General features: G+C 46.7%; 1 protein-coding gene, 1 long non-coding RNA gene and 1 pseudogene across 10 annotated transcripts; 1 reads left to right on the top strand and 2 right to left on the bottom strand.

Moving 5' to 3' along the window:
• Window positions 1-30: 30 nt before the first annotated feature.
• LOC140406477 (uncharacterized) lies at window positions 31-27,258 on the top strand. Of its 9 annotated transcripts, none has more exons than XR_011939159.1 (3): window positions 135-423; window positions 23,602-23,933; window positions 26,772-27,258. XR_011939159.1 is itself a non-coding variant. In XM_072494505.1 (2 exons), exon 2 carries the CDS (start codon window positions 1,184-1,186, stop codon window positions 2,027-2,029), a length of 846 nt encoding a protein of 281 aa, XP_072350606.1. In that variant the 5' UTR covers window positions 31-423; window positions 828-1,183; the 3' UTR covers window positions 2,030-5,097. The 9 variants fall into 9 exon arrangements, 1 of the variants encoding a protein (XP_072350606.1); XR_011939161.1 differs by lacking the exon at window positions 135-423 and adding an exon at window positions 19,715-20,009 and having other exon boundaries at window positions 23,602-24,063; XR_011939162.1 differs by lacking the exon at window positions 135-423 and adding an exon at window positions 19,719-20,009 and having other exon boundaries at window positions 23,602-23,978.
• LOC140406479 (uncharacterized) lies at window positions 6,917-19,672 on the bottom strand. Its single transcript, XR_011939166.1, has 2 exons — window positions 19,539-19,672; window positions 6,917-7,201 (listed from the first exon to the last, which is right to left on the bottom strand). It is a non-coding gene; the product is annotated as an uncharacterized lncRNA (long non-coding RNA).
• On the bottom strand, window positions 13,920-16,773 carry LOC140406481 (uncharacterized; annotated as a pseudogene).
• Window positions 27,259-27,972: the final 714 nt, after the last annotated feature.

Below are 27,972 nucleotides of genomic sequence, written 5' to 3'. Positions count from 1 at the left end.
ATACCAAATCACACAGCTCCACGGTGACGTCTGCGGGTTCCAGTGCGCAGTCCCGTCCCCATTGTTCCCCCTCCCCCGACACCTCCTCCAGACACGGATTCCAGGCAACCGGCTGACGGCTCCCGCCAGAGCGAGAAGCCTCTCGGTGATCTCCGCCCAGGTCCGGGACTGCGCATGTTCAAGGGGCGGGTTGGTGCGCATGTGCGGGGAGGCCCCGTCCCTTGACCCTCATGCAGAAATATTGACCAATGGCAAACTGGGAGGACCGGAAGGCCTCTTCACCGCCTGCCAATCAGAGTTCCTTCATTGTCTACCTGCAGACTTTGGAAATTGAGCTTGTTAACCTGCTCATTCCTGCCCAGCAAAGCTGCTGCTCCTCACTCTGAATGAGCTTGAGCTTCACACCTCCCGTCTCCAACATCTGTGAGTAAAACACTTTATTTTCTCCCCCTTTCCATTTCTTTTCTCATTCTCACCTTCAATTGGTGACTTGCAGCAACTGAAGGGAAAGGAAGTGAATCCAGGGAGGGTGCAGACTCTGGAAAGCTTGACCCAGGTCTCTCTCTCTCAAAGACATTGACATCCTTTGCTCCCTCAGTTTGACACATTTATTTGTCTGGCGAAAAGGATGGTATCTTTCCCAATGCTCACAGCTCAGTCACTCCGCCCCTCCGAATCCGCTCCCTGAAGACGACGTATGGGGTAGTTTTTGGCGACTAGGTATTGGGGAATGAGAGAGGAAAAAATGTTCCATAGAAACAAGAGTTGTCGGTTATGAATTTCTATCCTTCACTTTTGTAAACTCATTTTGTAAACTCCTTTTATAGGATATTAGAAGAGGAGGAATTACAGACAGAAATCTCAAACGTAACCTCTCGATGTGACGGAGTCACTCTGTTCCTTGGGACCTGAATATCATCAGCCTTTGAATCTAGAAGGAGAAATGTTTGTCTGTTCTGTCGGCTTCAAAATATTTTAGCCATCAGTGTGACTGGAAAAGCACCGAGACACACACACCCGAGTGAGAGTGTTCCAGAGCACTGACTGTGGAAAGAGCTTTAACCGGTTACACAGCCTGAAAAAAAAATCACACCATTCACAGCGGGGAGAGACCGTACACGTGTTCTGTGCAGGAGGCGTCAACTGATTGTCTGACCTGGAGAGACACGAGGAGACCCAAAACATGGAGAAACCGTGGAAATGTGGGAACTGTGGGAAGGAATTCAGATCCCCATCTGTACTGGAAGCTCATCGACGCATTCACACTGGGGAGAGGCCCTTTACCTGCTCTGTGTGTGGGAAGAGATTTGCTGTGTTATCCAACCTGCGGGCACACCAGCTAATTCACACCGGCGAGAAGCCATTCAGCTGCTCTCAATGTGGGAAGCGATTCAGTGATTCATCCAACCTGCGGAATCATCAGCTAATTCACACTGGGGAGCGACTGTTCACCTGCTCTCAGTGTGGGAAGAGATTCACTCAGTTATCCCAGCTGAAGAGTCACCAACGGGTTCACACTGGCGAGAAGCCATTCACCTGCTCTCTGTGTGGGAAGGGATTCACTGAGTTATCCAGCCTGAAGAAACATCAGCGAGTTCACACTGGGGAGAGGCCATTCACCTGCTCTCAGTGTGGGAAGGGATTCCGTGTTTCATCCGTACTAGTGAAACACCAGCGAGTTCACACTGGAGAGAGGCCATTCACCTGCTCTGCTTGTGGGAAGGGATTTACTGAGCTATCCATATTGAAGAAACACCAGCGAGTTCACACAGGGGAGAGGCCATACACCTGCTCTCAGTGTGGGAAGAGATTCACTCGGTCAGACACCCTGCAGTCACATGAGCGAATACACACTGGGGAGAGGGCATGCAAATGCCCTCAGTGTGGGAAGGCATTCTATGTTTCAACCAGCCTATGGTCACATCAGCGAGTTCACACTGGGGAGAGGCCGTTCACCTGCTCTCAGTGTGGGAAAGGATTTATTCACTCATCCAGCCTGCGGTCACAACAACGACTTCACACCGGATAAAGGCCACTCGTGCCCACAGCCTGGGAAGGAAATCTGTGATTCATCGCAGCTGCTGATTCGCCAAGTTCACAATTGATTACAGTGGTTGGATTCTGTTATTGTTTCTGCTTCAATTACATCCAGGACTGCATTTTGTTCATTCTGACAGTTGGCCAATGGGGATGGTCAGACGGTTTCTTTCTGCTGGACTGCCGGTCTCACGAGGTTGCCTCCAGTGGGCTGATGCTCTTTGAGACTTGTTGCAATTGCCTGGTTCTAAATTTCACGAGGATCACAGACTGAAAGAGTGTTTGTAAGTTTGAAGATATTTAGTTCCCATTTCTGTTTGGAACCCCCAAAGCTTGCCACCTTGCCATGGAGATGGGCTGTGGTGGTTACATGTTTTTTTCTGTTTAATTTATTTGGGTGTTCTTCACAGAAGAAAACTATGAGGGTATGAAATAAATGAAAGAAAATTGCTTATTGTCACAAGTAGGCTTCAAATGAAGTTACTGTGAAAAGCCCCTAGTCGCCACATTCCGGTGCCTGTTCGGGGAGGCTGGTAGGGGAGTTGAACTGTGCTGCTGGCCTGCCTTGGCCTGCTTTCAAAGCCAGCGATTTAGCCCTGTGCTAAACAGCCCCCTCGGAGGGGCAAGTTGTTTGAGGTGGATTGGGAAACCGGGATTAGCTAAGATTAAAGGAAATATGACATATTTACCAGCTGGTCAGTTAGCTCAGTTGGCTGGTTCATGATGCGGAGCGACGCCAACAGCATGGGTTCAATTCCCCTACAGAGGTTATTGATGAAGGCCCTGCCTTCTCAACATTGCCCCTCACCTGAAGTGTGGTGACCCTCCAGTAAGTAATCACCAGTAAGCTCTCTCTCTCTCAAAGGGGAGAGCAGCCCATGGTCCTTTGGTGACTTTCATTTTACAGAATACAACAAGATTCCTTTAAGGATCACAAATCAAAGTTAAAGATCCCATTAGATCAAAGGAAGCGGCTCTTGAAGTGGCCAAAACAGTAGTAAGCCTGAGGATTGGGAACTTGTTTCGAATTCAGCAAAGGAGGACAAAGAAACTGATAAAGAAAAAATAGAATATGAGAGCAAACTGGGGAGAAACATAAAAACCCACTGGAAAAGCTCCGATAGGAATGTGAAAAGGAAAAGATTAGCAAAGACCAACATGGGTCCATTCCAGGCAGAGACAGGAGAGTTTATAATGGAGAATAAGAAAATGGCAGAGAAACTAAACAATGTGTGTCTGTCTTCATGGAGGAACATACAGAAAATTGTTCAAAAACTCAAGGGAACCAAGGAACTGGTATTCAAGAGGGACTGAAAGAGATTAGTATTAGTGACAAAGTAGTATTGGAGAAATTAATGTGGGTTGAAAGTTAATAAATCCCACAAAGTTGATGCTCTACATCCCAGAGTGCTGAAAGATGTGGCTGTAGAGATAGTGGATACATTGGTGATCATCTTTCAAAGATTCTACAGATTCTGGAATGGTTCCTGCAGGTTGGAAGGTGGTAAATGTAACCCCAATATTTAAGGAGGGAGAGAGTAAACAGGGAACCACAGACGCATTAGCCTGACATCAGTAGGAGGGAAAATGCTGCAATCTATTATAAAGGATGTGATAACAGACAAATTAGGAGCAGGAGTAGGCCACTCGGCCCCTCGAGCCTGCTCCACCATTCAATAAGTTCACGGCTGCTCTGATTGTAACTTCCAATCCACATTCCCGCTACCCTCCCGATAACCTTTCACCCTCTTGCTTACCAAGAATCTATCCAGCTCTGCCTTCAAAATATTCACAGACTCTGCTTCCACTGCCCTTTGAGGAAGAGTGCTCCAAAGACTCACGACCCTCAGAGAGAAAAAAGTTCTCCTCTGCCTTAAATGGGCAAGTTATTACTTTTAAAGTGACTCCAATTTCTAGATTCTTCCACAAGAGGAAACATCCTTTCCACATCCACCCTGTCAAGGCCCCTCAGGATCTTTTACGGTTCAATCAAGTCACCTAAACTCCATCGGACACAAGCCCAGCCCGTCCAATCATTCCTCATAAGACCAGCCTCCAATTCCAGGTACGAGTCCAGTAAACCTTCTCTGAACTGCTTCCAACACATTGACATCATTCCTTAAATGAGAGCAATACTGTACACAGTGCTCCAGATGTGGTCTCACCAATGTCCTTTGTAACTGAAGCATAACCTCCCTACTTTTGTATTCAATTCCCCTCACAATAAACAATAACATTCTATTAGCTTTCCTAATTACTTGCTGTACCTGTATACTCGCCTTTTGTGATTCATGCTCTTGGACACCCAGATCCCTCTGAATCTCAGAGCTCTGCAATCTCTCACCGTTTAGATTATAAGCTTTTTTTATTCTTTCTACCAAGATGGACAATTTCACATTTTTCCCTCATTATGCTCCATTTGGCAGATTTTTTCCCACTCACTTAACCTACCTATATCACTTTAGTCTCCTTATGTCCCATTCACAATTTACTTTCCTTCCTATCTTTGTTACAATTGGAACATAGGAGCAGGACTTGGCTATTCAGCCCGTCGACCTGCTCCACCATTCAATACGATCATGGCTGATCATCCACTTCAATGCCTTTCCCCCCACACTATCCCCATATCCCTTTGTGTAGGGGCTGGTTTAGCACAGTGGGCTAAAACAGCTGGCTCATAAAGCAGGATAAGGCCAGCAGCGAGGGTTCCATCCCCGTACCAGCCTCCCCGAACAGGCGCCAGAATGTGGCGATTAGGGGCTTTTCACAGTAACTTCATTTGAAGCCTACTTGTGACAATAAGCGATTTTTGTTTCATTTCATGTTATTGGGATTTAGAAATCTGTGTCTCTGCTTTAAACACACTCAATGACTGACCTTCCACAGCCCTCTGGGGTAGAGAATTCCAAACATTCACAACCCTCGGAGTAAAGAAATGTCTCCTCTGAGACTGGTCCTAAATGGCTTCCCCCTTATTTTGAAATTCTGTCCCCTGGTTCTAGACTCTCCAAACGGGGGAAACATCTCACCTGCACCTGTTACCCATTATTTTTGGCTATCCTCAACAGACACAGAATACAAAGCAGCTGATAAATGTGAAGAACTGATGATGAATGCTGCAGCATCGATAGCAACCTGTCTAACCATCAAGAGAAGAATTCTGCTGTCAGAGCCAGGCAACTACATATCACTGAATTGTTGAAGCTTTTCTTGTGTAATCTTGGAGGCCGCCCCGGTCTTTGGAAATCTAGGAATGGGTAAATTTATGCTCGCGACTGTGACATGTGAGACTAAAATGGACTACACTCGTGTGTATGTTTGCCTGTTGAAAAATGTAAAATGTTATTATAGAGTACAAGTTGCATGTAATCATAAGAAATGTTTAAAATTTTAAAAGTTTTTAGAAAAATAAAGCCATCTGCGTACATCGCTGGTTCATTTTTTTTGAAGGGGGAGGTGTGACGATTGGAAGATTTTTGGAAAATTTGATTATAAATGTATTGGGCAATTTAAGGGTTAAAAGCGTGGGGTTAGAGTGTGATTCACTGCAAAATTATAGAGAGCAGTTTTTGGAGAAAGGTTTGGAGAGAGAAGTTCAATTTTGGGCCCACAATTCTCCCACAGTGAGATAGATTGAGATCTGTATCTTTCTTTTCCTGTTGTTTAATGGGAGATTGAGTAGTAATGTTTAAATGGGTAATTGTAAGCTGTTGTTTTGGGTGTGAAGTTAAAAAGTTTAATATTGTAGCCACAATAAAGTTTTATTTTAAAAATAACCACGCCCTATTTCTTCATGCGATCATTCCTGGAGTGAATCATTCCTTCCGCACAGTCACACAAATAGACTGAAATATTGGGGTTTTGGTCCAGTATCCTAGCCACTGTTGGGGTCTGGTCTGGGATCGGAATAGTGACCGATGTAACAATTGGTTGGTGGCCCATTTTCCAGTCAGTCCTCCAGCACCTTCCTGTCTCTCTATTACTGCGACGCCCATGGCAGTTTCCCAACTGGGACACAGGCCCCGTTATTCTCAGCTAAATTCATCCCTCAGCTCTGTCGCCCGGCTGTCATTGATATGAGCAACAGAGACAGAAAGGTGCAGAGGAGCAATGGGAAGTTAAAACTTGTGGCTCAAAATCAATACTTCAACATTTGTCAGTGAAATCCATGTTATTTATACTGGGTTTTTAATTATTAGATTTAGGCATCGGAGGCAAAGGGTGGAGGGTTTTAAAGCGTAACTTTTCCTTTCTAACTAGAATCCGCCATGGCTCAGGGGGCAGCACTATCACCTCTGGGTCAGAAGGTTAAGACCCAGTTAGGGACCTGTGGACAAAAACCAGTTCCAACATTCCTGGTCCCAGCACTGAGTGAATGCTGCACTGTCAGAACAGCTTTCTTTCAAATAAGATATTAAACTGAGGCCCTGTCTCCCCCTGCCCCCGCCCCCCCACCCACCCCCACCCCCCCCCCCCCACACCCCACCCTCCCCCCCACTTTGAAGAAGAGCAGGGGAGTTATCCCCGGTGTCCCGGTCAATATTTATCCCTCAATCAACATCACTAAAACCAGATCATCTGCTCATTATCATTTGGTGTGTGGGATCTTGCTGTGTGGAAATTGGCCGCTGCGCTTCCTACATTACAACAGTGACTACACTTCAAAAGAACTTCATTGGCTGTAAAGCACTTTGGGACGTTCTGTGGTTGTGAAAGGCGCTATAGACATGTAAGTTTTTTAATTGAAGGTTTATGTTATCTGATCTTGTTATCTGGAACTTAATTGATTTGAGCCACACCCAACTTGCGATTTAATAAATTCACTTTGGTTCAGACAAGACTTTAACCAATTAAGACAAAATCAAAATTCTCTGGATAGTAAATTTAAAAATAAGTTTATTAAATGAAAAAAGTTTACTGAATAACTTTAACACATTGACTTTTCCAACTTCATGTGGGTGATCAGTCTGTAGAAGCGTAACCCTCTCTGGCTCCTTTGACAGTAATTCTTGTAGAATTCAGCCTCTGGAGTCTGGCTCCTCATTTGACAGTAATTTCTTTGGAACTCGACCTCGGGAGTCTTCAGTACTTGGCCAGCAAGGAAGATCTTCAGAACCTCTACTTTTATCCCCAAAGTGACCATTACCTCACGTCAGAGTTGGGTCTGTTGTAACATGATAATTGGTCAATTTGGTCACTAGATTAATTTAATTGGATCCCCAATTACTGACACCTTCTCATTATCTCAGACAGGAATACAATAGAACTGTTTCATACTATCCCTTCATCTGATTCTCTACAATCCCTTATTCATACAGTTTCAAATGTTGAGGCTAATCAGAGCTTGAAGGTCTCTCTTGTCAGTACATTTGTCCTTATTGCACTTTCTTTATACACAGCAATTAACCTTTGACATTTTTACAGCAAATGAGAATCGGGGCACGATCGAATGGCCACGATGCGCAAGGCGCGAATCCAAGTGCGCCAGTTAGATCGCAGGAGAGTCCGAAATTGGGCACCAAGAGGCAAACGGTTTCCGATCTAACCGGCCTATTCCCACTGGCTGGATTAAGGCCAATCTCCATCCCGTTAACGGGAAGGACCCCCTATCTAAAGGCAAAGCTTGATTTAAGCGACTCCATAGCCGGTCACATGGACGCCGATGAGTATTGGCCCCACACAGACATGGGCCAGGCATCACGGTACCGGAGGGGTTCCCGGGCCATGGAGGCCCCCGAATGGTCAGGTATAGGGCAGGGTGCCCCGCCCGGCACAGCCCCTGGGACGTGTGCATCTTGGCACCGCAAACCTGGACATTTCACACTCTGCCCACTCACTAAGATCATTCATAAAGACTGAGTCTTGATTTTGTGCAACAACCATGTCTTTCTCTCCATTTCAAATCCCCTGTGAAAATCCAAACACAGTGTATCGTGAAATTATTAGATTTAAAAAAGAACGAGTTGTTGGGATTCACTGCCTCACAATGGTGCAGGAAGGAAATTCAACTGTAACTTTCACAAGGGAACTGGACAGATTCTGGAGGAAAAGAAACTTGCCGGGCGATGGGACTAATTAGTTAATTCAAAGAGCTAGCATGGGAACAATGGGCGGGATGGCCTCTTTCTGTGCTCACTGAGACTCGTTTGCATTTGAAGAAAGTGGGAAATACCTGGAAGCCACTTCCTACGATGCGGGTAGAAGCAGAGATAATGGAAAGTCTCCCAAAGGAAATTAGATGGGCTTTTCAGGGAAATAAACTGACGGATACGGGAATAGGACGGGGCAATGGTTTGATCTACAGAGATCTACAAGATGTGAATCTTTGGAATTCTCTACCCCAGAGGGCTGTGGGAGCTCAGTCATTGAGTGTGTTTAAAGAAGAGACTGACAGATTTCTAAATACCAATAACACAAAGGGATATGGGGATAGTGTGGGGAAAAAGCCATTGAAGTGGATGATCAGCCATGATCGTATTGAACGGTGGAGCAGGCTCGACGGGCTGAATGGCCAATTCCTGCTCCTATGTTCCAATGATACAAAGGTAAGCAGGAAAGTAAATTATGAAGAGGACATAAGGAGGTTAAAAAGGTAGATGTTAAATGAGTGAAACAAGATCTGCCAAATGGAGAATAATGTGGGAAAATGTGTAATTGTCCATGTTGGGCAGAAGAGTAAAAAAGTTTATTATCTAAATGGTGAGAGATTGCAGAGCTCTGAGATTCAGAGGGATCTGGGTGTCCAAGAGCATGAATCACAAAAGGCGAGTATACAGGTGCAGCAAGTAATTAGGAAAGCTAATAGAATGTTATTGTTTATTGTGAGGGGAATTGAATACAAGAGTAGGGAGGTTATGCTTCAGTTATACACAGTAGCACAAGTGGATACCACTGTGGCTTCACAGCTCCAGGGTCCGAGAATCGATTCCCCACTGGATCACTGTCTGTGGAGTCTGCACGTTCTCCCCGTGTCTGCGTGGGTTTCCTCCAGGTGCTCCGGGTTCCTCTCAGTCCAAAGGTGTGCAGGTCAGGTGGTTGGCCACGATAAATTGACCTTAGTGATCAAAAAGTTTAGGAGGGCTTATTGGGTTACGGGGATAGCGCTTAAGTGGGTCGGTGCAGACTCGATGGGCTGACTGGCCTCCTTCTGCACTGTATGTTGTATGTACCATATTGGTGAGACCATATCTGGAGCACTGTGTACAGTATTACTCTAATTTAAGGAATGATGTAAATGTGTTGGAAGCAGTTCAGAGAAGGTTTACTGGACTCATACCCGGAATTGGAGGCTGGTCTTGTGAGGAATGATTGGACAGGCTGGGCTTGTGTCCGATGGAGGTTTGGTGACTTGATTGAACCGTATAAGATGCTGAGGGACCTTGACAGGGTGGCTGTGGAAAGGATGTTTCCTCTTGTGGGAGAATCTAGAAATTGGAGTCACTTCAAAAGTAATAACTTGTCCATTTAAGGCAGAGGAGAACTTTAACTCTCAGAGGGTTGGGAGTCTTTGGAACTCTCTTCCTCAAAGGGCAGTGGAAGCAGAGTCTTTGAATATTTTTGAGGCAAAGATGGATAGATTCTTGAAAATCAAGGGGGTGAAAGTTTATCAGGGGTAGGTGGGAATAAGACCACACTAAGACCATAAGGAATAGGAGTAGGCCATTCGGCCCTTCAAGCCTGCTCCACATTTCAACAGGATCATGGCTGAAACCAACATTCCTCACATTCACTTTCCGGCCCTTTCCCCATAATCCTCGGTTCCCTGACTGAGCAAGAATCTAGCTCAGCCGGGCAGCACGGTGGCACAGTGGTTAGCACTGCTGCCTCACGGCGTCAAGGTTCCAGGTTCGATCCCGGCTCTGGGTCACGGTCCATGTGGTGTTTGCACATTCTCCCAGTGTTTGCATGGGTTTCGCCCCCACAACCCAAGGATGTGCAGGGTAGGTGGATTGGCCACGCTAAATTGTCCCTTAATTGGAAAAAAATGAATTGGGCACTCTAAATTTACATTTAAAAAAACAAATTGAGATAAAAAATCTATCTCAGCCTTAAATATACACAAGGACTCTGTCCCCACAACTCTCTCAGTTCCAAAGACTCTCAGAAGAAATTCCTCCTCATCTCAGTCTTAAATTGACATCTCTTTATTCTGAGACTATGCCCTCTGGTCAACTCTCCCATGAGGGAAACATCCTCTCAGCATTTACCCTGTCCAACCCCTTAAGAATCCTGGATGTTTCAATGAGATCACCTCTCATTCTTCTAAATTCCAATGAGTAGAGTCCAAACCTGTTAAACCTTTGCCCCGAAGACAATCCCCCCATAATGGGGATCATCCTAGTGAACCTTCTCTAAACAGCCTCCAATGAAATAATATCTTTCCTTAAATAAGGGGACCAAAACTGCTCTCAGTTCTCCAGATGTGGTCTCACCAGCACCTTGTACAGCTGCAGCAAGACTTCCCGACTCTTATACTCCAACCCCCTTGGAATCAGGGCCAACATTCCATTAGCCTTCCTGATTACCTGCTGCACCTGTCTGCTAGCTTTCTGTGTTTCGTGCACAAGTTCCCCCAAGTCCCTTTGTGCTGCAGCTTTCTGTAGTTTTTCGCCATTTAAATAATACTGTTCTTTTGTTCTCCCTTCCAAAATGAACTTCACATTTTCCCACATTATGCTCCATGTGGCAACCTTTTGTCCACTTGCTTAACCTCTCAATATCTCTTTGCAAACTGTTTGTATCCCCCTCACAACTTGCCTTTCCATCTATTTTTGTGTTGTCTGTAAATTTGGGCACAGTACGTTCGCTTCCTTCCTCCAAGTCATTAATATAAATTGTACACAGTTGCGGTCCCAGCACTGATCCCTGTGGAACCCCACTGGTTACAGGTCACCAACCTTAAAAAGAACCCCTTATCCCCAATCGTTGTTTCCTGCTCATTAGCCAATTCTCTATCCACGCCAACCCCATGTGTTCTTATCTCATGACTTAATGTTTTGTGAGGTACCTTGTCAAAGGCCTTCTGGAAGGTTAAATACAACACATCTACTGGTCCCCCTCTATCCACTCTGGTTGAAACTTCCTCGAAACACTCTGATAAATTAGTCAGACACAGTTTCCCTTTCACAATGCTATGCTGACTCTGCTTGATTAGATTATGATTTTCTCAATGTGCTGCTATTACTTCCTAATAATTGATTCCAACATTTTTTTCAACAATAAATGTTAGGCTGATCGTCGTATAGTGTCTCGTTTTTGCCTCCCTCCCATTCTGAATCGGCGGGTTGTCACATTGGCAGTTTTCCAATCCTCTGGTACTTCTCCAGAATCCAAGGATGTTTGGAACATTACAATCAATGCATCCACTATCTCTGTAGACATTTCTTTTAGGATCCGAGGATGCAGCCATCCAGGGGACATATCTTATCCCCATCGGTTTGTCCAATACAACTTCTCCAGTGATGGCATTTAATTGCTCCCTCCGTATTCTTTCGTATTAATGGAATATTCGATTTATCTTCCACCATAAAGGCTCATGCAAAATATCTGTTTAACTCCTCTGCCATTTCCTTGTTCCCCATAACTGACACAGTGGCGTGGAGGCACAGTGGTTAGTACTGTTGCTTCACAGCTCCAGGGACCCGGGTTCAATTCTCGGTTTGGGTCACTGTCTGTGCGGAGTCTGCACGTTCTCCCCAAAACTGCGTGGGTTTCCTCCGGGTGCTCCGGTTTCCTCCCACAAGTCCCAAAAGACGTGCTTGTTAGGTGAATTGGACATTCTGAATTCTCCCTCTGTGTACCTGAACAGGTGCCGGAGTGTGGCGACTAGGGGCTTTTCACAGTAACTTCATTGCAGTGTTAATGTAAGCCTACTTGTGAAAATAATAAAGATTATTTTAATAATAAAAAATATTATTAGGCTCTCCCAAGATTTATTTTCAAAGGAGCCTCTGTGGAGTTGAGGTTTCAATTAGATCAGCCGTGAACTTATTGAATTGTGGAGCAGGCTCGAGGGGCCGAGTGGCCTGCTCCTACTCCTAATTTGTCTGTTATCACATCCTTTATAATAGATTGTAGCATTTTCCCTCCTCCTGATGTCAGGCTAATGGGTCTGTGGTTCCCGTTTTCTCTCTCTCCTTAAATAGTGGGGTTACATTTACCACCTTCCAACTTGCAGGAACCATTCCAGGATCTATAGAATTTTGAAAGATGATCACTAATGTATCCACTATCTCTACAGCCACCTCTTTCAACACTCTGGGATGGAGAGGTCAGCTTTTGGGGATTTATTAACTTTCAATACCATTAATTTCTCCAGTGCTACTTTTTCACTAATACTAATCTCTTCCAGTTCGTCGTGCTCACTGGTCCCTTGGTTCTCTCGTGTTTTGGGGATGATTTCTGTCTCTTCCTCTGTGAAGACAGACACACATTGTTTAGTTTCTCTGTCATTTCCTTATTCCCCATTATAAACTCTCCTGTCTTTCTGGAATGGACCCACATTGGTCTTTGCTAATCTTTTCCTTTTCACATTCCTATTGGAGCTTTTCCAGTCGTTTTTTATGTTTTCCCCAGTTTGCTCTCATATTCTATTTTCTCTTTATCAGTTTCTTGGTCCTTTGCTGAATTCTAAAACAAATTCCCAATCCTCAGGCTCACTACTATTTGGGCCACTTTATGAGTCTCCTCCATTGATCTAATGGAATCTTTAACTTTTCTTGGTAGCCACGATAGCTTCATTTTGCTGTTTAATTTTTGCTTCTTAAAGGAATCAATATTTTATGTAAATAAAATGCGAGTGGTTGCCTGTCTATTGTCTATCGTCATACAAAGAACAAAGGACAGTACAGCACATGAACAGGCCCTTCGGCCCACCAAGCCTGCCCGGATCATGATGTCTGTCTAAACTAAAACCTTCTGTGCTTCCAGGGTCTGTATCCGTCTATTCCTATCCTATTCATGTATTCGTCAAGATGCCTCTTAAACGTCACTATCGTACCTGCTTCCACGACCTCCTCCGGCAGCGAGTTCCAGGCACTCACCACCCTCGGTGTAAAAAACGTCCCTCGCACATCTCGGCTAAACTTTGCCCATATGTCACCTGGTAATTGACTTTTGCCCCTTGCACCTTAAACCTCTGTCATCTGGGAAAAAGCTTCTATCAACTCTATCCATGCCACTCATCATTTTGTAAACTTTTATCAGGTCGTCCCTCAACCTCGTCGCTCTAGTTAAAACAATCCGAGTTTATCCAACCTCTCCTGACAGCTAATCCCCTCCAGGCCATGCAACATCCTGGTAAACCTCCTCTGTACTCTCTCCAAAGCCTCCACATCCTTTTGGTAATGTGGTGACCAGAATTGTCGGCAATATTCCACGTGTGGCCTAACTAAGGTTCTGTTCAGCTGCAGCATGACTTGCCAATTTCTATACTCAATGCCCCGACCAATGAAGACAAGCATGCCGTCTGTCTTCTTAGCTCCTTATCCACCTGCATTGCCACTTTCAGTGATATGTTTATTGTCATTTCCCAATCTACCACAGACAACTTGCCCCTCATACCATGACAGTCTCCTTCTGCGACAACCACCCAGATAAATTAGACAAATGAAGTATGTAACCACCATAGCCCATCTTCATGGCAACATGGTTGCTTTGGGAACTAAATATCTTCCAACGTGCAAACACCTTTTCATTCTGTGCTCCTCGTCACACATGGAACCAGGTAATCGCAACGAGGCTCAAAAATGGTCAGCCCACCGGAGGCAGAGATGTTAGACCGGCCAGTCCAGCAGAAAGAAACCCTCCAATCATCACCAGTCACCAGATGTCAGAATGAACAAAATGCAGTCCTGGATGTCAGTGAGAGCAGAACCAATAACAACGGAGCCAACATCTGTAATTTATTGTGAACTTGTTGGAGTCACAACAGATGTGATGAATCAGAAAACCCCTCCCCACATTGAGAGCAGATGAATGGTCTCTCCCCAGAATTAACTCGCTAGTGTCTCCATCGTTGGGACGGATCATTGAATGTCTCCCCTGCTCAGAGCAGGGGAATGGCCTCTTCCAGGTGTGAACTCTCTAGTGTTCCCGCAGGGTGTATGGATATCTGAATCCCTTCTCTCACTAAGAACAGGTTAACGCCTTCTCCCCTGTGTGAACTCGCTGGTGGCTCTGCAGGTTGGATAACTGAGTGAATCCCTTCCCACACTGAGAGCAGATGAACGGCCTCTCCCCAGTGTGAACTCGCTGGTGTCTCTGCAGGTCGGATGAGTGAGGGAATCCCTTCTCACACTGAGAGCAGGTGAATGGCCTCTCCCCAGTATGAACTCGCTGGTGTCTCTGCAGGTCGGATGATTGAGTGAATCGCTTCTCACACTGAGAGCAAATGAACGGCCTCTCCCCAGTGTGAACTCGCTGGTGTGTCCGCAGGCCGGATAACTGAGTGAAACATTTCTCACATTGAGAGCAGGTGATCGGTCTCTCCCCAGTGTGAACTCGCTGGTGTCTCCGCAGGCTCAATGAAGTAGTGAATCCCTTCTCACACTGAGAGCAGGTGAACGGCCTCTCCCCAGTGTGAACTCGCTGGTGTGTCTGCAGGACGGATAACTGAGTGAAACACTTCTCACATTGAGAGCAGGTGAACGGCCTCTCCCCAGTGTGAACTCGCTGGTGTCTCCGCAGGCTCGATGAAGTAGTGAATCCCTTCTCACACTGAGAGCATGTGAACGGCCTCTCCCCAGTGTGAACTCGCTGGTGTGTCTGCAGGACGGATAACTGAGTGAAACACTTCTCACACTGAGAGCAGGTGAACGGCCTCTCCCCAGTGTGAACTCGCTGGTGTAATTGCAGGGTGGATAACTGAATGAATCCCTTCCCACACACAGAGCAGATGAACGGCCTCTCCCCAGTGTGAATGCGCCGATGAGCTTCCAGTGCAGATGGAACCCAGAATCCCTTCCCACAGTCCCCACATTTCCATTGTTTCTCCAGGGTGGGGGTGTCCTCGTGTCTCTCCAGGTTTGTCGATCAGTTGAAGCCTCGTCCACACACAGAACACGTGTAACGTCTCTCCCACTGTGAATGGTGTGATGTTTTTTCAGGCTGCGTAACTGGTTAAAGCTCTTTCCACAGTCAGTGCTCTGGAACTCTCTCACTCGGGTGTGTGTGTGTCTCGGGGCTTTTCCAGCCACACTGATGTTTTGAAGCGGACAGAAAAGACAAACATTTCTCCTTCTCAATTCAAAGTCCGGTGATATTCAGTTCCAAGGAATTGAGAGACTCAGTCAGATTGAGACGTGACGTTTGCGATTTCTGTCTGTAATTCCTCCTCCTCTAATATTCTGTAAAAACAATTTACAAAAGTTACTTTTCCTCTCCTCATTTTGGAGAAGGTATCCTGAGGGTAACGGCAGTCTGGCCGTGGGATTAATCCTCCGGGTCCTCAGTCTTATTGAGGAATGTCCCCTCGGATCTATTGTGGTGGTGATTCTTTTGTATTTTTGTTATTATGGGAGGGTTTATGTGTTGTTGACTTTATCCTACTCTGGTACAGACGGGGCTTTTATCTGTGAAAGGAGCAGTTTGGGGAGACTTTGGTGCCTCTGGTGTAAAGTGAGTTGGAGGAGGGGGTAATGGCGCACGCCCGATTGTGGTGTGAAAATCTGTTCCTGTTCTCTCTGTCGCCTAACTAATGGCGGCAGTTAATCTGCAAATTTTCTCAGGGAATGTACGGGGCATCCATCACCCTATCAGAAGGAAAAAGATCCTCTCTTTTCGAAAGGAGAACGTCGACATCGCTTTATCCAGGAAACGCATCTGGATTATGAGGAACACTTTAAATTGAGGCGGGATTGGATTGAGCAGTTTTTTTCACCTCTTTTTCATCGAGTCGCAGACTTGTGACAATGCTTATTATACACTATCCAAGCAGTCAGGGTAACTGTGCCGATTACAATGTGCATGTCAATTTCCTTTGTGTCGGTCCCTCCATCTCCTGTCCCTCCCCTCCGCCCCCTTCACTCGTCGTTTCTGGGTCCTTTCCTGGCCCTTCACTGTACAATGGGAGTTATCTGTTATTTACAAGTGGACGGTGCCCTCCCCCCCCCCATTGATGGGCCTCCCCCCTTCCACCCCGCGCACTCCCTGTCCTGTTTTTCACCTTCCCTTGGGGGTTCCTCTTCTTGTTTTTTGTTCTGGGCTCTCTGGTCTCTGTGTCAGTTGGTTTCTGTTTCTTCCTCCTTGTCCCAGTAGCCCCCTTCCCCCCGTCCCGTTTTCCTGCCTGTTCCCTGTGATCCCGTTGGCTCCCGTACGCCCACCTCCCTCCCCAGTGTTCCATTGGCCGCTGGCTTCAAACAGGTCCTGGAACAAGTTGGTGAATGGCCTCCACACTTTGTGGGAACCATCCTCTGACCCTTGGACGGTGAACTTGATCTTCTCCAGGTGGAGAAATCCAGATAGGTCTGCCAGCTCGTCTGAGCTGTGGGTGGTGCTGCTAATCGCCAGCCGAGCAGGATTCTCCAGCGGCCGATTAGAGAAGCAAAGGCAAGGGCGTCCACCCTCTTCCCCATGAATAGATCTGGCTAGTCCGATACCCCGAAGACTGCCATTTGTGGGCATGGCTCCACCCTCATAACCATGGACATTGCCTCTAAATAGGCTGTCCAGAATTCAACTGTAAATATGCTGTCCAGAATTTGACAATTCTGGGACATACCCAGAACAGGTGGGCATGGTTTGCCGGGCCCCCCTGGCACCATTCACATTTGTCCTCCATCTCCGGGAAGAACCTGCTCATTTGGGTTCTTGTCGGGTGTGCTCTGTGCACAACATTCAGCTGCATGAAGCTTCGCCTTGCGTAGGAGAAGGTGGAGTTGGTCCCGTTCAGTGCTTCGCTCCAGAGTCCCCACCCTATTTCCGTCCCTCGCTCTTCCTCCCATTTTTCCTGGGTTTCGTCAAGTAAGGAGCGCATCCTTATTAAGAGTTGTCCGTACAGGTCCCCACAGTTTCCCTTCCCCAGACTGTCTTCGTCCAGTAACTCCTCTTGCATTGTGCTTCTCAGGGTTTCTGGGTATGCTGGTGTCTCCTTGCGGAGAAAGTTTTTGACCTGGAGCTCATCCCTGTTTGGTAGGTCCAGTCTATCCGTCAGCTCCTCTAAGGTCGCTAGTCTATTTCCCGTGTAAAAGTCCCTAACCATCAGTGTTCCCCCTTCTTGTCTCTACCTCTTGAAGGTGATGTTGAGAATGGCTGGTGCAAACCTATGGTTGCCGCAGATGGGGGCCATAAGGGACACATCGGTCATACTGAAATGCTGCCACATCTGGTTCCAGGTTCTCAGGGTAGCTGCCACCACTGGACTGGTGCTGACGGGGATGGGAGTGTTGCCGTAGCGAGGGCCGGGAGGGTCATTCCTGTACACGAGGACTCGGCCATCATCAACCATTCCATGTCTGGGTCCTTTACCCATCTCCTCACTCTTTCGGCCGTGGCTGCCCAGTGATAGTATTGCAAGTTCGGGAGGGCCAGGCCTCCCATGTTTCTTCTCCATTGTAGTACTGTTTTAGGGATTTTTGAATTCTTGCCCCTCCGCACAAACGATGTTAGGTTAGGTGGGTTGACCATGATCAATGGACCGGATTATGGGACTAGGATGGGGAGTCTGCCTCTGTGAGTGCTTTTTCTGAGGGTCAGTGCAGACTTGAAGAAGCAAATGGCCTCCTTCTGCACTATAGAGATTCTACGTCATCTATGTTATTTTAATTCGACTCTGCTGTTAGTGTGTTTTGTAATATTTTGGGGTATGCGCCCTGCATTGTTATTCTTCTGTTTTTATATAATTTTACCCTCTTTCCCCGCTCACTATGTTAACCTGTTAACTGATCTGGCATTTCATCTAGAGGCTCTGGTCGCTCAAATATCCTGCTCTGAATTAATTCTGCAATGTATTGCTTGTATTTATGCGGAAGTATCAGTTGTTCTACACTGTACCCATTTTCCAGCAATATTTCTGTTATTCTGTTGCATTCATTATTTTAAAAATGGTAAAAAAACATGACAAAGGAAATATTAAAAATCTGTCCAACTCATCCTTGAATATATTCAGTGACCCAAAGACTCCACTGATCCCTGTGGAAGAGAATGCCATAGACTAATAGCCTTTTGAGGGAAGAGATGACTGGAAATATATAAAGCCGATCATAGAATTTACAGTGCAGAAGGAGGCCATTCGGCCCATCGAGTCTGTACCGGCTCTTGGGAAGAGCACCCCACCCAAGGTCAACACCTCCACCCTATCCCCATAACCCATTAACCCCACCCAACACTAAGGGCAATTTTGGACACAAAGGGCATTTATCATGGCCAATCCACCTAACCTGCACATCTTTGGACTGTGGGAGGAAACCGGAGCACCTGGAGGAAACCCACGCACACACGGGGAGGATGTGCAGACTCCGCAGAGACAGTGACCCAAGCCGGAATCGAACCTGGGACCCTGGAGCTGTGAAGCAATTGTGCTATCCACAATGCTACCGTGCTGCCCACTTTTTTTTAAGAAATAAGAATAGCGACAGTACAATATTATACAACCAGAAATAATAGTAAATGTACTTTATTACAGACCATAAATAATATATCTAATTTAAAACTACTAGACATATCTCTAACTGATATTAATTTACTGTCCCATTAAATGTCAGCCATCTCCTGGAGAAACCAGCCCTTTAATTGTGATAAAAGAAAATTACTGTGGGTGCTGGCATCTGAAACGAAAGAGAAAATGCTGGAAAATCTCAGCAGGTCTGGCAGCATCTGGAGGGTGAGAAAAGAGCTGACGTTTCGAGTTCGATGACTCTTTGTCCAAAGCTTTGTCAAAGAGTCATCGGACTTGAAACGTCAGCTTTTTTCTCCCTACAGATGCTGCCAGACCTGCTGAGATTTTCCAGCATTTTCTCTTCCTTTAATTGTGAACATCAGGAAAGAGACCATCCTTTTATTTATTAATTATTTTTTTTTAAAAATGCATTTTATTCAAACTTGTATCAAAGTGGGTTACAGCAAATAAACACCCCGGGAAACATTCTTCCCAACAATCAACTATACGGTTTGTACAGATTTTTCTCCTTTTTCATTCCCCCCACACGACGAACGGCTCCTCAAACATGGTCACAAACATCCCCCACCTTTTCGCAAACCCCCCTGCTGCACCCTTAACTCAGACTTTCTCTTCTCTAACCGCAGGAAGTCGTGCAGGTCACCCAACCGCGCTGCTACCCCCGGTGGCGAGAGACCATCCTTTTAGCCAGACAAATAAATGTGTCAAGCTGAGGGAGCAAAGGATGTCAATGTCTTTGAGAGAGAGAGAGACCTGGGCCAAGCTTTCCAGAGTCTGCACTCTCCCTGGATTCACTTCCTTTCCCTTCAGTTGCTGCAAGTGATCAATTGAAGGTAAGAATGAGAAAAGAAATGGAAAGGGAGAGAAAAGAAAGTGTTTCACTCACAGATGTTGGAGAAAGGAGTTTTTTTCCTTCACTTCCGCTGTGACATCACAATGGGGCACTGCCCGAATCAGCCAATAGGAATTACTCTTCCGCGCTGTCGTCACCGGGTTCCAGTGCGCAGGCGCGGCGCTCCCCGCCCCCACCCGTTGTTTCGTCTGCCCCTTGAATAAGGGGGGAAATAAACCGGCAACAGAACCTCCTCGAGACAAGGTTTCCAGGCAACCGGCTGACGGCCAGAGCGAGAAGCCAATCGGTGATCTCCCCCTGCCCACGACTGCGCATGTCCAAGGGAGAGGGGAGGCTGTGCATGTGCAACGGGTAGCCCGCCTTCTGACCTTTTACCTGAGGTATTAACCAATGGCAAGAGTTGGAGGACCAGAAGGATGGTCCTCCTGCTAATCAGCTCGGGCTTTGTGTGACTGCTCGATTGAACTTCACAAGGATGCAAACCTCCTCCCGTCTCCAACAACTGTGAGTAAAACATTTTCTTTTCTCCCCCTTTCCATTTCGTTTCTCATTCTGACCTTCAATTGGTCACTTGCAGCAACTGAAGGGAAAGGAAGTGAATCCAGGGAGGGTGCAGACTCTGCAAAGCTTGGCCCAGGTCTCTGTCTCTCTCTCCATTAAAGACATTGACATCCTTTGCTCCCTCAGCTTGACACATTTATTTGTCGAGATCTTCTCAGAAGCCCAAATACGACATTCATGAACCCTGCCGCTGCCCAGCTTGTAATATAATTAGGAGCCAATTTAGCTCAGCTGGTTAGTGATGCAGAGCGAGGTCAGACTGGTCCTCCCTCATGATTGTCAGATGGAGGGCAGCACGGTAGTGCAGTGATTAGCACTGCTGCCTCACGGCGCCAAGGTCCCAGGTTTCATCGTGGCTCTGGGTCACTGTCCGTGTGGAGTTTGCACATTCTCCCCATGTTTGTGTGGGTTTCACCCCCACAACCCAAAGATATGCAGGGGAGGTGGATTGTCCAAGCTAAATTGTCCCTAAATTAGAAAAAATGAAATAGGTACTCAAAATTTAAAAAAGAAATTGATTGTTGGAAGGATGCCCTCCAGCTTTCTCACCAAAACTTTAGACAGCAGTTTCAAGTCAACAGATTGACTGATAAGAGACACGCTCCCTCGATCCTTGTCCGCTTCAGAATCAAACAGACATAAGCCTCAGAAAGAGTCAATGGCAGCATACTTGAGTCAAAGTGATAATACATACCCACAAATAGTTCCAACAGTAAACCTCAAATCCCATGTAAACCCCACACCCACAGCCATGTGGTCCCAGCGCTTTACCTGGCTGAAGCTCCTTCATGGTCTTTGACATCGCTTCCCTAGAAAGAGTAGCATTAAGAGCCTCACACTGGTTTTCTGAGGCCTCCGGAAGATTCAAGGAAAATAAATAATGCTCCACACTGCCAATACATCACCAGACTGCTCAGACTTGTATAATCCTGCATAGAATTCCCGAAATTCCTGTTTATTTCCTCCGTCTTCGTGACCCTTTTCCCTTTGCCAAGCCGCACAGAGAAATCCGCTCCAAAGTTGGCCTTTGTATTCGCTCGGGTTACTCCCAAACTCGTACAACTTATGCCTCGCAAACTTTCAACTGTTCTCAACCTGCTGAGTAAATAGGGAGTCTTGCTGCGTTAACCTCCTTCAGCAATAGCTTACTCGGGCCTCCTTATAATTCTCCTCGGCCTTCACCAAACAAACCTCCAGACGGCGCTGGTTCTCCAACACCTGCACCTCTTATTTGCAGTGTAAGAAGTATTCACCCCCCCCCGCCCCGGCGATGAGTGAAAACATCGCTCAGTGTCTTATTAACCCATGTCCACAAAATCCTCAGTTCGGCACCAGCCCTTCTCTCTTGGCGAAGTCCATCGCATCCTCGGGCTCCTCAAAGCAATGGTGCCGTCCCTCGTGTGTGATCCACAGGCGAGCCGGATACAGCAGCCGAAACTTCACCTGCTTCTTAAACAGAATCTCTTTGACTTGCCTGTAGCCTGCCCTTCTTCTGGCCACCTCCACGCTCAGGTCCTGGTAGATGCGCATGACACTGTTATTCCAATGGCAGCTCCGCGTGCGCTTAGCCCACTGTAGCACCCGCTCCTTGTCCAGGAACCTGTGAAACCGGGCCACCATCACTCGGGGGAGGGGGGGGGCACCTCTCGCGGCTGCCTCGCCAGCGCCCTGTCCACCTCCACCGGGCGCGGGAAGACATCATCTCCCAACAGCTTCTGGAACATGCCCGCCACCGTCTCCCTCAGCCCCCTCCGGGAGACCAACGATTCTCAAACTCTGCTGATGGGACCTATTTTCCAGGACCTCTACCTTCTCCAGAAGCCTTTTTTGTTGGTCCTTCAGCCTCTCCATCTCCGCTTCCACCACCGTTTTGGTTATCCTCCTGCTCCTCCAGCGCCTTTTCCAACTTCTGGATCGTACGATCCTGGGCATCCAGCCTATGCTCAAGCCCTCGATGTCCTTCTGAATCAGGTCTAAACTGTTGCGCTGCAAAACAGTAAAGCCCTCTTGAATGACCTTCAACAGATGCTCCGTTGTTGGCTGGGCTGTCTGCACCGCAGTCCGGACGTCGGCCATATTGTCCTCAGCAGCAGCTTGTACACTGCCCTTGTTTGCCCACTTCTTCAACTGTTTGCGATTCTTTCTGCTTCTTAATTCCATACACCTGTGTCTGGAGTCAGTGCCTGAGTGCCTATGCCTTCCGAACTAGCACTCAAAAGTACAAAAAAGTCAGGGAAAAAGTCCGACTGGATTGAGAGCCACCAAGTGTGCGACTTACTCCTCCTTAGCCGCCACCGGAACCTCCACCTAACCTTTTTGAACACTAAGGGCAATTTATCATGGTCAATCCACCTAACCTGCACATCTTTGCACTGTGGGAGGAAACCGGAGCACCCGTACGAAACCTACGCTGACGCGGGGAGAACGTGCAGATTTCTACAGACAGTGACCGAAGCCGGAATCGAACCTGGGACCCTGGAGATGTGAAACAACGGTGCTAACCACTGGGCTACCAGGCTGCCCATCTAGAATGCCTGAAAGACGTGCGTTTGGTGAATTGAACATTCTGAATTCTCCTTCTGTGTACCCTAACAGGCGCCGGATGTGGTGACTAGGGGAGTTTCACAGTAATTTCATTGCAGTGGTTTTTTAAAAATATAGATTACCCAATTCATCTTTTAAAATTAAGGGGCAATATAGCGTGTTCAATCCACCTACCCTGCACAACTGTGGGTTGTGTGGACAAAACCCAGGCAAACACAGAGAGAATGTGCAAACTCCACACGGACAGTGACCCCGATCCAGAATCTAACCTGGGACCTTGGCGCCGTGAGGCGGCAGAGCTAACCACTGCATCACCGTACCGCCCCATTGCAGTGTTAATGTAAGCCGACTTGTGACAATAATAAAGATTATTTTAAAATTTTAGGGTACCCAATTCATTTTTTTCCCCAATTAAGGGGCAATTTTGCGTGGCCAATCCACCTAGTTTGCACATCTTTTTGGTTGTGGGGACAAAACCATCACAAACACGGGGAGAATGTGCAAACTCCACACAGTGTCCCAGAGCCGGAATCGAACCTGGGACCTCGGTGCTGTGAGGCCGCAGTGCTAACCCACTGTGCCACCCCCGATTATTATTAAGAGGGAGTAGCCTCTCCAACTCTACTTTACCTTTCCATTTCTTTTCTCATTCTGAGGGGACTTTGGTGACTTGCAGCAACTGAAGCGAAAGGAAGTTTGTATGTTGCACACATTTTGAGTTTGGTATTATAGACATATTCCTGTCTGGCAGCCTGCATGGAGATTTTCAGGCCTCTGTCCAGGACAGGAAGCAGTGAGCATGGATCTGTGAATCAGCCTGAAGCAGCACCTTTCGAGATTTGGGAGGATTAGAGAAGATAAATATTACATACTGTAGAGTGAGAATGGAGGGAGAGTGTGTTGGGTGGAAATTTACAGCTTTTGGAGAATGAGAAAGGAAAGAATGTTTTATAGAAACTAGAATTGTCTGTTCTCAACTTGCATCTTACAGGATATTAGATGAAGATTTGCAGAAAAAAACAAACATCACTTCAGGATTTGGAAGAGTCACTTGGTTTATCGGGACCTGAATACGGTACACGTGACAATAAACAAATCCAATCCAATCCGGAGAACCATCACAGCAAAAGACACCTCTGGGGTTAAGGGTTGCCAGTCAGGCAAAGGAACACAATGGCAGTAAACACAGGAATGAAGAATCACATTGGGCTGGTTCCAGGAGAATTGAGTGACAATTTCTGCAACGTAACCATGGAGTGTGATTATTGATCGTGTTAAAGTAAAAGTAAGAAGTCTCACAACACCACGTTAAAAGTCCAACAGGTTTGTTTCGAATCACTAACTTTCAGAGCACAGCTCCTTCCTCAGGTGAATGAAGAGGTGGGTTCCAGAAACATATAGATAGATAAAGTCAATGATGCAAGACGATACTGTTGAATGAGAGTCTTTGCAGGTAATTAAGTCTTTACAGGTCCAGACAGAGCAACTGGAGAGAGGGATAATCACAGGTTAAAGAGGTGTGAATTGTCTGAAGCCAGGAGAGTCGATAGGATTTTGCAACCCAACAATACAGAATCGCCAAGCAGAAACTTATAGCTAGGTTCCGCACACATGAGTACAGCCTCAACCAAGACCTTGGATTCATGTCGCATTACATTCACCCCCCACCATCTGGCCTGGGCTTGCGAAATCCTACCAACTGTCCTGGCTTGAGACAATTCACACCTCTTTAACCTGCTCCATCTGGACCTGTAAAGTACATTTATTATTATTTCTAGTCTTTTAATATTGTACTGCAACCATGTTATATATTTTCAGTAATCTCTTATCTCAGAGGGTTGTTAATCTCCGGAATTTGTTTCCCCTAGGGTCCAGTGGAGTCTGGGAGTCATTGAATATATTCAAGAATAAGCTAGACAGAATTATTTGTTTTATTATACGTGCCCAGTCTTTTTTTCAATTAAGGGTCCCTCTCCCTTGGACATGTGCAGTTCCAGACCACCCACCCATCTGGGATAAAGCAGTTTCTCCAGCATGGGAGGATTGTGGGAGCTGCGTCCGCCATTACTTGTCCGGAGCAGTCTCCAACCTCCTGAGACTCGGATGAAAAGTGAGGGGGTGGACATTGACACCAACCTGACACAAAGTATATGTGGGTAGTCACTGGATTTGATTGTGACCCCCCACCCCCTCCCTCCCTCCCTCACCAAAACATAATTTTTTCATTTAAGGTACCCAATTCATGTTTTTTCCACTTAAGGGCCAATTTAGAATGGCCAATCCACCAACCCTGCACATCTTTGGGTTGTGGGGATGAGACCCACACAGACACGGAGAGACTGTGCAAACTCCAAACGCAGTGTCCTGGGGCCGGGATCGAACCTGGGTCCTTGGCGCCGTGAAGTTAGACAGAATTCTGATTGACGAGGGAGTTGAGGGGCACGGGGAACAGGTAGGAAAATGGACTGAAAGTTAAGATGAGGAGCGAATTCTTCACTCCAGGATGTGGTGAAGCTTTGGAATTCTCTGCTCCAGAGGACTGTGGAGCCTCAAGTCATCAAGTATTTTCCAGATCGAGTTGATAGGTTTCGAGATGTTGAAGTCACTAAGGGAAATGGTGCTGAGCTAGATCGGCCATTGAGCTTATTACAGGGTTGAGCAAATTCAATGGGCCAAATGGCCAACTGCAGTGCCTATTTGTACTGGAAGCTCATTGGCGCATTCACACTTGGCTGAGACCATTCAGCTGCTCTCTTTGTGGGAAAGGATTCAGTCAGTCATTCACCCTGCAGACACACCAGTGAGTTCACACTGGGGAGAGACCGTTCACCTGTTTTCGGTGTGGGAATGGATTCACTCAATTATCCAGCCTGCAGAGGCACCAGTGGGTTCACACTGGGGAGAGGCCATTCATCTGCTCTCACTGTGGGAAGGGATTCTGTGAATCATCCACACTGCGGAGGCACCAGCGAGTTCACGCTGGGGAGAAGCCGTTCACCTGCTCTCAGTGTGAGAAGGGATTCTGTGCTTCCTCGAACTTGCTGAGACACCAACATGGTCACAATTGATTACAGGGGTTGGATTCTGTTGTTATTGTTTCTGCTCTCAATTACATCCAGGACTGCATTGTGTTCATTCTGTCAGTTGGTCAATGGGGAGGGTCGGAGGGTTTCTTTCTGCTGGACTGGCCTTCTCATGACTGATGCTCTTGAGCCTTGTGGCAAATTTCATAAGGATCACTGAGTGAAAGGGTGTTTGGAAGGTAGATGACAGATAGTTCCTGTTTCTGTTTGAAACCCCTAAAGAATGCAGGTATAGGCTTTGGTGGTTACATGGTTCTGTCTCAGAAGGAAACTGTCAAGCTATGAGGGGCAAGTTGATTGGGAACTTACAATAAAATGTGTAATGATACACAGGCAGTCGCATTTAAGGAATTATCACATATTTACATAAAATATAGATTCCTTTAAGAAACAAAAATCCAACAGGAAAAGTGACGCAACCGTGACTATCAAGAAACATTAAAGATTCCATTAGGTCAAAGGAAGAGGCTCATTGATAGATTACAGATTTATTGCTTCACTGATTTATTGGTACCTTGAAGAATCAATGCAGTATAATTCTTAAATTCAGTATACATACAGGCAGAAATTGTTTCAGATAAAAATATGAGAATTGCTGTACAGCAACTTAATATGTGTCAGAATCTAACACAGTTTCAAGAAAAGTTGCATAAAAGCCCTCGTAATGAATAAAACATTGTTCTACAAATACATCTAGCAATGAAAACGTATCGCAGCCTCAGCAACAGAAACATTTACAAAATGTAGCAAAGCCTTAGCAACAAGCAAGGTTAATGCAGAACGCCTTATCTTCAGAGGATTGGTACACATGGCGGGAGCATGTAGACATTTAATTAACTTGATAGACATTAATGAATCTTAAGTAAAGACCAATGCCTGGATAACAAATCATGCTCCAAGTGACAGAGTTTTCTGATTAAATCAGGAAGCCTCAGCTGAGAATTTGAAACCAATAAGGGGTTAGACCATTGATAAGAATTTCTTTAAGAATAGTTTCATGACTAAAGTTTGTTCTATATTCATGCTTTAAGAAATTCTGAACCATCTATTGATTTCCTAATATTTTCTTATTTCATAGAATTTCATTTCATAGAATTTACAGTGCAGAAGGAGTCCATTCGGCCCATCGAGTCTGCACCGGCTCTTGGAAAGAGCACCCTACCCAAGGTCAACACCTTCACCCTATCCCCATAATCCAGTAACCCCACCCAACACTAAGGGCAATTTTGGACACTAAGGGCAATTTATCCTGGCCAATCCACCTAACCTGCACATCTTTGGACTGTAGGAGGAAACCGGAGCACCCGAAGGAAACCCACGCAGACACGGGGAGGATGTGCAGACTCCGCACAGACAGTGACCCAAGCCGGAATCGAACCTGGGACCCTGGAGCGGTGAAGCAATTGTGCTATCCACAATGCTACCGTGTTTCCCCAATGTTTTTGTTTAACTCTCTTTGTTATGTTTTGATGTATTATTTGATCTGAATTTGGAATTATTTTTATGTAAGAGAATTGAGGTGGATAATTAGCAATAAAGTTGTATTTTTGGACACCTCCAATCAACCAGATTTTGGGCTCATTTTTGAAGATAAAATAAGAGATCAGGGGCAAAATTCTCCGTTATCGGCGGAAACTCCGCCGATCGGTGCAAAAAACGGCGCAAATCCCACTTGCGTCACGTCATAAAAATGGGCCGATAGTCTGCGGCCCGAAATGGGCTAGCAGCGACGTAACGGGATCCGCGCTTGCGCAGTGGTTCACGCCGTGCAGCGTCATACGCGCTGCACGGCGTGACGGCTCATAAGGCCGCGCAGCTCCCCCCCCACCCGACCGGAACAGCCGACCGCAACACCCGACTTGATGGCTGGCCGTCGCTCAGCCCCGAGGTTCGAGTCACGCGATGTGGAGGCGCTCCTGGATGCGGTGGAGCAGAGGAGGGACGCCCTGTATCCCGGGCACGGCCGCAGAGTTGCCCCACGCCACAGCCGGCGTCTGTGGAGGGAGGTGGCAGAGGCCGTCACCGCTGTGGCCCTAACACCACGGACAGGCACCCAGTGCCACAAGAAGGTGAACGACCTCGTCAGAGCAGGCAGGGTGAGCGTCCCCCATATCCCCCCTCCCCCATATTCCCCCCTCCCCCATATTCCCCCCTCCCCCATATCCCCCCTCCCCCATATCCCCCCCTCCCCCATATCCCCCCTCCCCCATATTCCCCATATCCCCCCTCCCCATATCCCCCCTCCCACATATCCCCCCCTCCCCCATACCCCCCTCCCC

Source organism: Scyliorhinus torazame, unplaced genomic scaffold (assembly GCF_047496885.1).
Source record: "Scyliorhinus torazame isolate Kashiwa2021f unplaced genomic scaffold, sScyTor2.1 scaffold_551, whole genome shotgun sequence".
In the NCBI taxonomy this organism is placed as follows: Eukaryota; Metazoa; Chordata; class Chondrichthyes; order Carcharhiniformes; family Scyliorhinidae; genus Scyliorhinus; species Scyliorhinus torazame.
The sequence above is the reverse complement of the archived record's forward strand: the minus strand, read 5'-3'. Positions and strand labels throughout refer to the sequence as shown.